Source organism: Micromesistius poutassou (genome assembly GCF_964030765.1).
Source record: "Micromesistius poutassou genome assembly, chromosome: 11".
Classification (NCBI taxonomy): Eukaryota; Metazoa; Chordata; class Actinopteri; order Gadiformes; family Gadidae; genus Micromesistius; species Micromesistius poutassou.
The window spans coordinates 18,869,948-18,883,271 of NC_140281.1; the positions used below are offsets into that span (position 1 = coordinate 18,869,948).

The 13,324-nt window shown below is 48.1% G+C and overlaps 1 protein-coding gene across 1 annotated transcript; it reads right to left on the minus strand.

Moving 5' to 3' along the window:
* Nucleotides 1-826: 826 nt before the first annotated feature.
* Nucleotides 827-13,102, minus strand: shrprbck1r (sharpin and rbck1 related). The gene is made up of 14 exons (XM_084475548.1): nucleotides 12,644-13,102; nucleotides 12,032-12,206; nucleotides 10,791-10,874; nucleotides 10,226-10,367; nucleotides 9,558-9,648; nucleotides 8,750-9,005; nucleotides 8,086-8,210; nucleotides 7,575-7,745; nucleotides 5,267-5,427; nucleotides 5,032-5,143; nucleotides 3,805-3,984; nucleotides 2,529-2,627; nucleotides 1,896-2,039; nucleotides 827-1,577 (listed from the first exon to the last, which is right to left on the minus strand). The coding sequence occupies exons 1-14, from the start codon at nucleotides 12,929-12,931 to the stop codon at nucleotides 1,497-1,499; spliced, it is 2,109 nt and encodes a 702-aa protein (XP_084331674.1). The 5' UTR covers nucleotides 12,932-13,102; the 3' UTR covers nucleotides 827-1,496.
* Between the last annotated feature and the right edge of the window lie 222 nt (nucleotides 13,103-13,324).

The window sequence follows — 13,324 nt, forward strand, 5'->3', positions numbered from 1 at the left end:
ATGTGTAGGGCTCAGCACCATGACCTTTGACCTACCACCACCCTGTGTGTAGGGTTCAGCACCATGACCTTTGACCTCCCACCACCACCCTATGTATGTGTAGGGCTCAGCACCATGACCTTTGACCTACCACCACCCTGTGTGTAGGGTTCAGCACCATGACCTTTGACCTACCACCACCCTGTGTAGGGATCAGCACCATGACCTTTGACCTCCCACCACCCTGTGTGGCCAGACCCCTGGGGGTCACGTCCAAGGAGAGGGGTGGGGGGGCCGGAAACCTGGGGGCCACGTCCAGGTCAGTAGTCTGGACCATTGGGTTCCAAACAGCTAAAATATTGATTAAATGTCATAATAACCTGGAAAAAACAAAATCTTGAATGAATTGAACTGAATGAATGAAGCTTCAATGCAACTTTGCTAAAAGGGTCTAGTTTGTTTTGGCCTGCACGCATTCTGCTGTATTTACGGTAGTGAAACGGCCTGCGCGCATACTGCTGTATATACGGTAGTGAAACGGCCTGTGCGCATACTGCTGTGTATACGGTAGTGAAACGGCCTGCGCACATACTGCTATATATACGGTCCACAAAAAAACACAAGGCCAGACATTATTGCATGGGATAAGAGATGACGTTTGCCCATGTTTCTGAGGGATAAAATACAGTGTTACACTGTTAATTCAGTTAAGTCAGTTAAGTCCAGAGAGTGTTTGTTGACACCTTGACGTTATCACAAAAAAATATCCTTCAGATATAGTTTCACCAAATGCAACCGGTTCAGGAATATACAGTACATGCTGTCCGATACAGAGACCACAACGTGATGTGCATAAACATATTTATTTCAGTTATTGTATCTTGCATAAGGCCCACAGACATTATCTTAAATCACTGACTCAATGTCTCACACTGAAACTCACAATCACACCCAAAAACACTCTGCTCACCTTACAGATTTGGTTCAACTTTAGGCCCACATTTACAATATCAGGTAAACATGGAATTCGATTAGATATCCTTGTAACAGTCATTTTCATTTGTGCGCTACAAAAATAAGGTCACTTCCGTTTAATTTAACAGCCAAACAAATACAAACAAAAAATAAAAACCTGTCTGTATTGCTCATTTTGCAGTGCATATATATATATATATATATATATATATATATATATTCATTAAAAGGCCAAGCCACTACATTACCTGCTTCTTCCGACACCTGTTCACTACTAGAGGCGCAGGTAAAGGCCAAGCTAACCAACACAATTCAAAATGCGAAACGGTTAAGCATCAAACATATCTTCAGTACTCCAGTGCCGCTGCTGAGAAGAAAATAATCAAACTGCATTGTGTCTTAATCGATGACGAGCGCAAGGTTACCAACGAGGAGGTAAACATGTTTCATGCTGTTCGATTCTCCTATGGACGTTTGGGCTTCCATTGAGAGGCCGGCTCTGGGTTGACTTCTCCCCAGAGCCCCAACACCAGGTCGCCGGCCTAGTGGCAGTTCTGACATTTGGGGTGGCACTTCTGCTTGTTGACGTTGCAATGGCAGCCCCCGCTGTTGTCTCCGGGACCCTTGTGAAGAACACGCAAACTTTACATTAGTTTGTCTGTGTGTACGTACAAATAAAGTGATTACGGTAAATGATTACGGTTTGTACTTTGTTGGGTAGTTTCTTGGAATTCACATCAAATTGGAAAAATGTATGGACAGAACGCAACTACTCGGAGATTACAATTTTGAATTTGCAACAAACGTATTAAAAAATGTAATAAAAATAATAAAATACAATTTTTAACTAAAACATGATATTTTTTCAAGCTGGTTGGCATACATAAAACCAAACGATGAATGTGTGGCTAATTATCCTAAAGGTGCGGGTGCGTTCTTACCCCGGGCCCCCAACGTGGCCCCCTGGTCACCCAGCAGATCTCAGTGTGACAGACAGTGCAGCGCAGCCAATCACAGCCCTCCTTCTTCTGCACGATGATGCCACACTGAGGGCAGTGCATGGCCTCCCCCGACTGCACCAGGGTCTGGCCGGGGGCGTGTTCCACATGGTTGACGCCACACAGAAGCAACGCAGGATGCAACGGAGGAACCGAGGGGGGGGAGGGGGAAACAAAACATGTAAAGCAAACAAACAAGATTTTCAACTGATGTTTTGCAAAGTCTCAAGAAGGTGGTCGCAAATGTTGCAAATTTGTCTGGTCAAATTTACACCATCTCCAAATACATCATTCATAGCGGTTAAATGGGCCCATTACTTCTCACAGGAAGAGACAAACGAGAAGAAAGGATTTTTTTCCCCCTTGTAAGCCCACTTTTTTACGCTACATATGTTATGTGTGAGAACTTTATAATCAATCAAGTCATTGTTTGTGATCATCTTGTTGTATGAGGCCCTCTAGTGGTGCACACCGGTAACACCGCTATCAACTGAATTTGAAAGAGAGAAGCCCAACACTGTGAAAATAACAAACACTGGGTTAGGGTTGGCAGCTTGGCAGAAACAAAGCCCTCACCTTGAGCAGATCTCTGGTGCGTCTGGCCGCCGAGTCGTTCATGGCTCTGGACGTGAGGTCGTCCTGGTACTGCTTACAGTTCATGCCCTCGTGGATCGCCTGCAGGCGTCACACACCCAGCAGTGAGGGGTGAGGTGGAAGGGAGAGAGAGGGTTAGACAGAGAGCAGGACATCCCGGCTCTTAAATCTCACCTTACAGCACCTTTAAAGGTCCCATGACATGCCACCTGGTGTGAGTCTGATTAGCCACTACAAGCCGTTTTGAAAATCTGGTGGGTGTGTCCACCTAGATGTGTGACGGATAGATGAGCAACGTTTTGCTACAGTCCACTGGGTAGGCCGGTAGACTGATCTATCCAGCGCACATCTAGGTGGACACGCCCACTCGTGATGTCAGAAGAGTCCGATTTTCTAAACGGCTTGTAACGGCGAACCACACTCACACCTGGTGGCACGTCATGGGACCTTTAAAGGGGTAGTTCAGGATTTTGGACATCGGGTTTCATTTCCAAGTGAGCCAGTGTGTTATCACTGGAGACCGTTTTCAACACTTTTCATTCAGTCCTTCTAGTTGCAGAAATCGCTGGTGCTAGGCTAGCGCAAGTCGAGGGGAACTGCTAGCCTGCCAATAAAAACAGTTTTACCCACTCCCGAGGCAAACCAATTTAAATGTCTGTGTTGATAGAAAAGTGTTAGAAATAAACTTGGCATCGCATTGCATTTAGTTTCTAATCCCTGTAGTTGGAAGCAGGCTACGGCAGCGGCGGACTGGTATTACCTGGAGTGCGCTTCTCTGTTTACCTTCCGCTGTAGTGAATTGGTTGCTACACCGCAAAGAGCAACGTGAAATTCCGCCGCTGCTGAGAAAGTAGTCCCCCAAAATGTAATGTGATCATTGCGATACAAGGATAGTTTTATTTCTAATATTATTCTATCAACACAGACATTTACATCGATAGTCTGGCATTATAATTGGTTTGACTCGGGTGTACTTTGGAGTGGGTTAAACTGTTTTTATTGGCAGGCTAGCAGTACCCCTCGACTTGCGCTAGCCTAGCACCAGCGATTTCTGCAACTAGAAGGACTGAATGAAAAGTGTTGAAAACGGTCTCCAATGATACATAACACACTGGCTCACTTGGAAATGAGACCCAAAGTCCAAAATCCTGAACTAGCCCTTTAAGCCAAATGAACCGCACACACGACGCGGGAAACGTCGTCTCTCTGGTATTAAAACGCTCCACAGTCGGGGGTTCACAGTCGGGTCGGGGGGCACCTTGCAGAGCAGGCAGTTGTGCTTGCGGCAGACGGGGCAGTGGAAGACGTTGACCGTGTCCTCGTACACGCACCAGCCGGGACAGTCCGCCGTGGCGCAGTGGTAGCTGCCCTCGCAGCGGGACTCGGCCACCTGCAGACCACGCTGCAGCCAGCGGTCGTACTCCTCCGCCGAGACCAGCTGCGGAGCACACGGCCACGCCCGTTAAAGGCTCATTTATGCTCGACGTACGGACGTAATTGTACGCGTCCGTTTCTAACGTTGTTACCGTCACTGCTCACATACTTCCATGCGTCCTTTACGTTGGCATAGATGTTAACCAATACATCCACTAGGGGGCAGCGCAGAGTCAAAAGTTTATGACAACAAACCATAGACTGTAAAAAGAAAACAACAAACATGGCGACTATGGAGGAGGTCTTGATTATGTACATAATAAATAAAAGAAGAAAACGGGCTCGTTGTAAGAGGCGGTGGTCGGTAAGGCCGTTAAAACTTCTTCTTCTGTCTCACACTGGCTCTAGGCTCCGTATCGGGTAGTGACGGCAACAGCGCCCCCACGGCTTCCGGTGGTACTGCTCCGTTTGGTGCGTATCCGTAAGCTTTGTGGAAACGGTCGAAAAACGGACGAAATGAACGCAGAGTACGGACGAAAGGCTCCGTCCGTATCCGTATGCGTATTTAACGTTGAGCATAAATGAGCCCGTTAACCCGAGCGGCGTTGACGGCAGTACAGCTGGGGGTTTCCGGGTTGCAAGGGAGCAACGCTCCCTGATTGGTCGGGAAGCTCAGGGAATCACGTTATATGGGAGCTGTGACGGAGGTGGACGGGGGGGGGGGGGGGGGGGGGTGGGGGCGCTGGATATGGGGGGGTTCCTCCACAGCATCATTCACATTCAATCCAAATTAAATTGATCGTTTAGCTTCAAGTTTCAAATATGTTTCAGCAACAGCACGACAGGGATGATATTGTTAGATGATGTATTGATGTATATGGAGATAAGATGGCTGATAACGTGTTACTGTTAGATGATGTATTGATGTATATGGAGATAAGATGGCTGATAACATGTTATTGTTAGATGATGTATTGATGTATATGGAGATAAGATGGCTGATAACGTGTTACTGTTAGATGATGTATTGATGTATATGGAGATAAGATGGCTGATAACGTGTTATTGTTAGATGATGTACTGTATATGATGCGTTCTCTTGTGGACTCACAGCTTTGATCTCTCTCTCCTGCAGGGCACAGGAGCACGAGTAAGTCTCGTCTCTGTAGGGACACGCCACCTCCGGGTTCTCACACAGCATGATCACAGAGCGCAAGCACTCTCTGGACACACACACACACACACACACACACAATTAACCCATAAAAAAAAAATAAGCTAAATTGTACTCATAGAACCAAGAAAGACAATGAGATCAAGTCAGTGTGTAGGGGTGGAAACATTACCGGCAGAAGCAGTGGAGACACTCCCTGAGCAGCACGCCCTCGCCTGGCCGGAGGTCGGCATAGCAGATCCTGCAGTCAACGGCCTCAGGGTTGGCCACCACCTCCTGGCCGTCCAACTGCACCAGCCGGGCAAAGTTCTCCCTTCGCTCCGCCTCCCTGGCCTGGGATCACAGGAGGGAGTGGTGGTGAGGTGAGGGGTTAGGGCCTGGATCATAGGAGGGAGTGGTGGTGAGGTGAGGGTTTAGGGCCTGGATCATAGGAGGAGGTTGTGAGGTGAGGGGTGCAGGTGGAGAAATGCCAGAGGAATGCTAGCAGTGTGAAGTGCATTAGCATTTATACAGTATATTATGTGGAAAACACGTCTTGTTTTTGTACCAGAACAGCATCTAAGCTCCAACCTTTCTGACACACACACATACACAATGTGCACGGATACACACATTTTGTCAAAACATTTTATTAATTATTATAACATTTACATTTCATCACTGTGCAAAATAGAAAAAACTAATCTAATCAGCTTAAGGATATATTAGGTCAGTTATTTAGTCAGTAGTGACAATGTGGAAGACTTTCTGCTGTTACACATTTTTTAAGTAAATGATCTACATATATATATGTAGCATATGTAGCTTCAAATAGCAAAACCCCACTATTTTAACCGTGTCCGATTTAATGTTTTTCATAAATGTAACTTGGATGCGGAGTCAAATATTGTGTTTCATTTATTCATAGTTACTGCAGGTGGTGTGCTTTCCCCTTGTAGAAGAGTATTAAATGACACTCACATTCCCTAGAGAACAGCTCGAGTTGTGCTCTTGCTATGGCAGAACTAACAACATGCCCAATGCCCTTCAGCTGTAAAAACACCTCGCAGCATTTATAAGAGAGTAAACAACAAAAACAGTGGTTCAATAAGGATAAATCTGACAGCTGAGCTTTGACACGAGCGCGTTGGCTTGAGTGAGGGAATCCTGTACTGTTTATGCAATGTTTTAATTCTGCATAGCAACTGCTTGTACCAATGTTACACATTGTCATTTTAAGGAAGATCCGACCACCTCTTTGATCTTGCAGGTTCAATTAAGGTTTAGGATCTCCACTCGCTACGTCAGATTTGGGTGGTGCGGCCAAAACGTTTGATTGATGTTAGCTGAGAACATTATTATTACCTTATTTTTACATCTTAAACTACACATTAAAAACTTTGTGCATTTAAGTTGAGGTTTGGACAAAGATCAATCCGTAAAATGACTATGCAACCCTCCGCCTCACTTTTCTTTTTTCATCTGAAATAAATAGATTGGGGTTTGGTTTTTCGTTAAAGATGGGGACCCACCACCAATCAGATATCTGCATGAATAGGATTTCAACATCATATTTCAAAGTTAAAAAAATGCCATACCAAAAAACATGGGGGAAAAGTACGTAATTGCGTACAGAAAGACTGTGCAAAGAACCTCAATGTTCCACAAAAATAGGCTGATCATAATATTATTGGGCTACAAATTCAGGACTCATGAAGACCATTTCATGTGGCCAGTGCAATCTGAGTAGGCTGGTAGGCTTCATCATAAAAACATCTGGGGTAAAATACACCATCATTGTCTCTCATGCTTGGCAAAAATGTATGGTGCTGAATGGCTTTCAGTGTTATTGTATACATCAAATACATTCTAGCTTAGCAGTCATGTAGGTTTATCCTGTGTGTGTGTGTGTGTATGTTTATGTGTGTGTGTTTATGTGTACATGTGTGTGTGTGTGCTCAGGGATCCTGGTCGAGGTTGAGCAGCAGCGAGTTGTTTTGAGCAGCGGCGCTCCTCGTCTCCTCTCTTCTCCCCTTCTCCTTCAGAAAACACAGAGAGAGAAGAGAAGAGAGTTAACCTGGGAGAGCCTCTGCCGACGCCCACCGTGGCCCCGCCCACACTAGCCCCGCCCCCGAAGCTGCGCTGCCGGCGTCGCGCCTCTGCACTTATTTATTTTTATCTATTTACTTTTTTTTTTTTTTTTTTTTTCTAAACGTCGGAATCTCGCCTGTCGGAGGAATTCCTTGTCAGCGAATAGGCTGTTTCTCTTCCCATTTGGGTCAAACGTGTCACGGATGATCCCGCGTATCAAACTGAAGACTATTTTAACGCATTTGGGTCAGTGGAGGCAAGTGTTCCCCCATCGACCCAATCAGAGTGAGTGAGTGCGAGACAGAGAGTGAGTGAGTGAGTGCCTGAGTGAGTGTCTGCGTGCGTGCGTGCGTGCGTGCGTGCGTGCAGGAGTGTCTGAGTGAGTGTGTGAGTGTGTGTTCTCCCCCTACCTGTTGGTATTGTCTGACGGCCTCCTTCTCCTGCTGGATGCGTCTGAGCTCCAGGTGGTCGGGCCGATAGCCCCCCGGCACGGCGTAGCTCTCGGGGCGGCCCGTGCTGCAGATCTCACAGCCCGGCCGGGTGGGCTTGTTGATGTAGGTGCAGGAGGGACAGGGCCAACCCTGGGGCGAGACATGACACGGCCTTACTGGATGGGCCTTTGGATTGTGAGTCATTGTGGGTCTATTTAGAAGTGCAAACAGTCAGTCAGTCAGTCAGTCAGTCAGACAGACAGACGGACAGACAGACACCATCCATTTGGAGGTTTACACCAAATGACAAACTCTTTAAGCAGAAGAATGTCCATAATGTTTAGTTTGCTAAAGCTTGAGCAGATCATACATTAAAATGTCAACAGCCCCCCTCGCCCGCTGAATGGCATGGTGAAGCGACGCTCGCTACACAACCAGACCGCCACTGCCAACACTGACCACACTGCATGGGTTCTGTGCAGATAGATACCTGTGTGCTTGATGCTACTCTGCCGATGCTCAGTGCTTCGCCAAGTTGAGGCATTTCCAGGTTGATGAGCTCTCTGATTTCAGAGATATTCTGTCTCTCGGTTCCCGCTGAAAGACCAGCCGTTCCTGGAGGTGGTCAGAGAACAGGAAGAAAGGTACAAACGCGTATGTTATGAGACCACTTCCCCAGAGACGTTTACCAAAAACACTGTCTATGCAGAGATCTCCACCATCTGAACCTGGCTTCCAGCTGAACTCTTGCACTACTGCCATTTTTACATAAAGCTCTATCATAAATATATATAGATATATATTTCCTCATTCAATAAATGTTGTGGTGCATTTATTATATACTTGTGTTGTTGTTTATTATATGCCAATTATGTCCTTATGTGCCCCCCCCTTAGATGGTTCCAGAAGCATATTTTATAAGTGAATCACTAATCATAAACACCCCAAAATGGTCCACCCAACTCTTAACAATTAGGCCCCATCTGAGGGGCAGGGTGCTGGAGGTGTGGACCCTGACCGGGGCCCCGTCTAAGGGGCAGGGTGCTTGAGGGCGGACCCTGACCAGGGCCCAGTCTAAGGGGCAGGGTGCTGGAGGGCGGACCCTGACCGGGGCCCAGTCTGAGGGGCAGGGTGCTGGAGGTGTGGACCCTGACCTGAGCTGCCGCCGGGGCCCAGTCTGGGAGGCAGGGTGCTGGAGGCCGGAGGGCCCTGCGACCACGAGGCGCCCTCCTGGTCGCGGTTGGCGGGCTGCGGCGACAGGCGGGCGTGGCGTGACGACAGCAGGTAGAGGTAGGCCGTGTCGCGGTCGTGACGCACGCCGTACGAGGCGAGGGAGCGCTGGTCGGCGCACAGGCACTGGCCGATCACCCAGCGCTGGACCCCCGGGTGGAAGCCGTACTCCAGGAAGACCTGAGAGAAAGAGCGGGGAGGAGATGTGAGGGGAAGGGACCTCATCACCTCTGGATCAAACTGAAGTCTACTTATTCTATTTATTAATACGCTTATTATAAAAACGCATTTGGGTCAGTGAAGTGCTCACTGATCGACCCCATCGGAGTGAGTGAGTGAGTGAGTGGGTGGGTGAGTGGGTGAGTGTCGCAGAGGCGGGAGATGGACAGATGAGCTGAGGGAAGAGATTGCATCTCCTTTACCTCTTCTCTACTGCATTCAACTATGTTGGAATACCCCATGCTAGTGGTCATTATACCGCCATTTGTTTGGACATTAAGATGATTTATTTGTAATCCGAGTCACTCACAAGTCAGGCTGAGAACAATCACAAGCATCCAAACAAATTATTAACAAGATTAATTAACAAAAATACAAATTGGAAGAACTACCAAAATTATATGTACTGTCTGAACAGGTTAACAACCAGCTGGGTTATTTTCCGTGGTGGGTTTGCCGACTTAAGCGAAGGCGATGTGCTCATAAATAAGTTGGTGGTGCAAGACGACTTGCCTGCTGTTTAAGTGCTGCAATAGTGGCGTGGGGGAAGACTTTGACCGTGACGGAACAGGAAGAGGAGCAATCCTCCACGACAACAGCCAAGCTGTGTGGGGGACAATAAAAAGACAGTTTATCACCCATTACACTTCATGACCTTAACTTTGTCCAGACTTTGTCGATCTATTACATAAAAGAGGACTATAGGCTAAATATAGACTGGGTACCCCCAGCCCGTTCTGCCGGCGATTTGAACTCGCCCTGCAGCAGGGTCTGGAGAGGAGCAATACGTTTTGCTTCCGATACGCTTTTGCGGGAGCCAATCACCAAGCTTGCTTTTCCCCCCTGGCGCTCTATTGGCTAGTTTAACACAATGACGACAGGGAAGCGACGGCAAGCAGCCAATTGCGTACAGAGTCTTTTAAACTAGGCCCGTTGATCACGCCTCTTGTGCTGAAGAAAATGACAGCAGCCTCCCCAGACCAACCTCCCCAGACCTCAATCTATGATTGAGCTTGGTCTGGGAGTAGCCAGGCTAGGCTAAATCACCAACGGATCATTGTATCCACAAATTACTTCACTTTAACGTCAGCGGGGGCAGCACGAAAATCCCTACCCCTGAGTACAGTTTGGAAACACGACAACAACAACAACAACAACAACAACACGCTTGTTTCCCTCACATGAGCTCATGGTCCTGGCTGCTCCGGAGCGTGGGCTGGATCCTCAGCGCCGCGTTCTTCTGGGCCAGAGCGGCGGCGAGGCTGGAGGCCGCGCCCACGTCCCCCGCCTCGATGGCTCTGCTCAGCTCCACACACGTGTCCTCTGTGACCCGGGGGACACACACACACACACACACACACACACACACACACACACACACACACACACACACACACACACACACACACACACACACACACACACACACACACACACACACACACACATGCACACAGAGGGACACACACACACACACACACACACACACACACACACACACACACGCACGCACGCACGCACGCGCACAGGGATGGACACACACGCACACACGCATGCATGTGCACAGGGATGGACACACACACACACACACACACACACACACACACACACACACACACACACACACACACACACAAGATCAGTTCCTAGATCAGTTTCATTCAGATCCTTTCAAGGCGCCGGGGTCCCACAGTGAGAATGCAGCAGAAGGCGTGTGGTGAGGTGAGTGCGGTCCGGTAGCGCTACCTGTACACTGCAGGGCTATCAAGCTCTCAGACCCCCGCGTCTCTATGGAAACCTGGGGGTCGTTCGAGGACAGGGTCTCGGCCACTGTGGGTGGGAGAGGGAGAGAGAGAGAGAGAGAGAGAGAGAGAGAGAGAGAGAGAGAGAGAGAGAGAGAGAGAGAGAGAGAGAGAGAGAGACACACACACACACCACAGACAGAGTGTGAGAGAGTGAGGGGGAGATGGAGAGAGACACAGAGGGAGACAGAGAGAGTGTGAGGGAGGGAGATGGAGAGGGAGAGAGACACAGAGAGAGAGAGATCATCAGGTTTAGGATTACCAAGGAGCCTTTGTCTAGAGCCCAAGCATTAATATTCCAAACTTCCACTTTACCGTAAGCACTCTACTATAGTGCCAATATCTTGATTTTTTTTGCACGCTTCTAAAATATGATCAGTAGGGACCAGCTAGTATTTTGGGTTCCTGCACACCCAGATAACAGCACATCAAATGCATCCCATCCATTGGGTTGGCCTGTTTCCAGGGAGAGTGAGGTGTGTCTGGGACTGGTTGCTCAGATGGTGGTTCTACTGTGGGAGGGGACTTGCTGGGCGGTGGTGAAAGGCTTCTTTGTGTTTGGAAGAAAAAAATATAGAAATCTGCTTTGTTAATTTAACTCTGGATGCGAAAACCTGGTCCACTGCAGGGCAAACAGATGGACTGGCACAGAGTAATGGCAGCATTGTGGACGTCTCTCTCGGGTTTATCTTTGGTGGTGGACAAGCGTCCACACAATCATAAAATAAATAAAATGAACAATACTTATAATGGCTGCAATAAAATGATATGGACAAACATATATGACACGCTCACTCACCACATCTCTCTCTCACAACATATCTCTCTCTCTCTCTCTCTCTCTCTCTCTCTCTCTCTCTCTCTCTCTCTCTCTCTCTCTCTCTCTCTCTCTCTCTCTCTCTCTCTCTCTCTCTCTCTCTCTCTCTCTCTCTCTCTCTCTCTCTCTCTCACACACACACACACACCACATCTCTCTCTCTCTCTCTCTCTCTCTCTCACTCACACACACAACATCTCTCTCTCTCTCTCTCTCACACACACACACCACATCTCTCGCTCACACACACACAACATCTCTCTCTCTCTCTCTCTCTCTCTCTCTCGCTCACACACACAACATCTCTCTCTCTCTCTCTCTCTCTCTCTCTCTCTCTCTCAATAATGATGGTGATAAAGATGGCTGACCCCTGTGTGCTTCTCTTAGTGACGAGATCACCACGGTGGCCCACTCCTGTGCCTCCTGCTCGCAGCGGAAGTTGAAGCTCATCTTGTCGTGTGGGGGGGCGGCCAGGCTCAGCTCGTGGCACTTGGGCGACTTCACCTCGTAGTTCACGTAGTGCAGGTCAAAATCGGCGATGGTCTGAACGTGAGGAAATTAACACTTTACAAGGAGTAAACAAGTCAAGTGTAACAAGTCAACGAGTCAAATGTATGTTGGGTATGCAGCAACACAATGTATTCATTAATTCCCATGCCCTTCTTTGATACACTAGAAATAAAATACATTGAAAACAACTCAGTTGTTAAGTTGTTAACAACATGTACACAACTTCCTCATTCATTGATCACTTCTCAAAAACTCTGCCAGTGCTGTCATCTACCTACCACACTTCGGGGTATGCAACACAACAGTGTATTCATCAATTCCCATGCCCTTCATTGACTATATACTAGTAATAAGATACATTGAAAACCACTAAGTTGTTAACAACATAAGTTGAACAACATAACAACATCCTCATTCATTGATCACTTCTCAAACCCACTGCCAGTGACTCAATGCTGTCATCCACCTACCACACTTCGGCCAGTTCCGCTGCTGTCCCGGAGCGACAGTCGGAACTCCCCGGACTTCCCAGGGTCCATACTGAGCTGTAAATAGAGCGACTCGTCGGCCGCTCCTGGCAGACACAGCGGTCGGATACCAGAGTGGCACACCGACACCCGAACCGACATCAGGACCGTGTGACACTCCAGGGTAGACCCGCAGGACCGCGAGGCCTCAAAGCCGCCGCCGGGTAGCGAATCGGACGGCGGGTCCGCCGGGCTCACGGCTTCGGTCCCCCCGCCTGAACTCGACGACATTCTTCGAGCTCAACAATTGAGGGAAGAAACGCTAACAATGTCTCGGCGAGCCTTTGAAGTGGTGGCCTGTGACGTTTGTCGTGGTTTTTAAAAGCATGATGAAGCTCCTAAGTGTTACATGACGGAACATCTCTCCGCTGTTTGCAAAGTGACAACAGGAAAAGAGTGCACCGAAATTGTCAAAGCGAGTTCGCAATGCACTATGGTACTTTTGCTTTTACTCGGTTTCGTTTGACAGTAAATGCGTTTATGGACGCATGGGGGCAGCAAAACACCCTCTGTTGAGTTGAAAGTAACGCACCACAATAACATAAGAGGCCTGCCCTGACACACCATAAGAGGCCTATGTATGTATATACAGGCCTATGGAGATAAAGGCCTACACAGATATAT

What these genes read in the sequence shown, in the direction of transcription:
- shrprbck1r (XM_084475548.1), bottom strand. Translation starts at nt 12,931, where the DNA reads ATGTCGTCGAGTTCAGGCGGGGGGACCGAAGCCGTGAGCCCGGCGGAC. An exon ending in GCGGAACTGGCCGAAGTGTG is followed by an intron (nt 12,207 to 12,643) that starts GTAGGTGGATGA and finishes CCTCACGTTCAG; the next exon opens with ACCATCGCCGATTTTGACCT. An exon ending in CCGTCAGACAATACCAACAG is followed by an intron (nt 5,428 to 7,574) that starts GTAGGGGGAGAA and finishes CTGTGATCCCAG; the next exon opens with GCCAGGGAGGCGGAGCGAAG.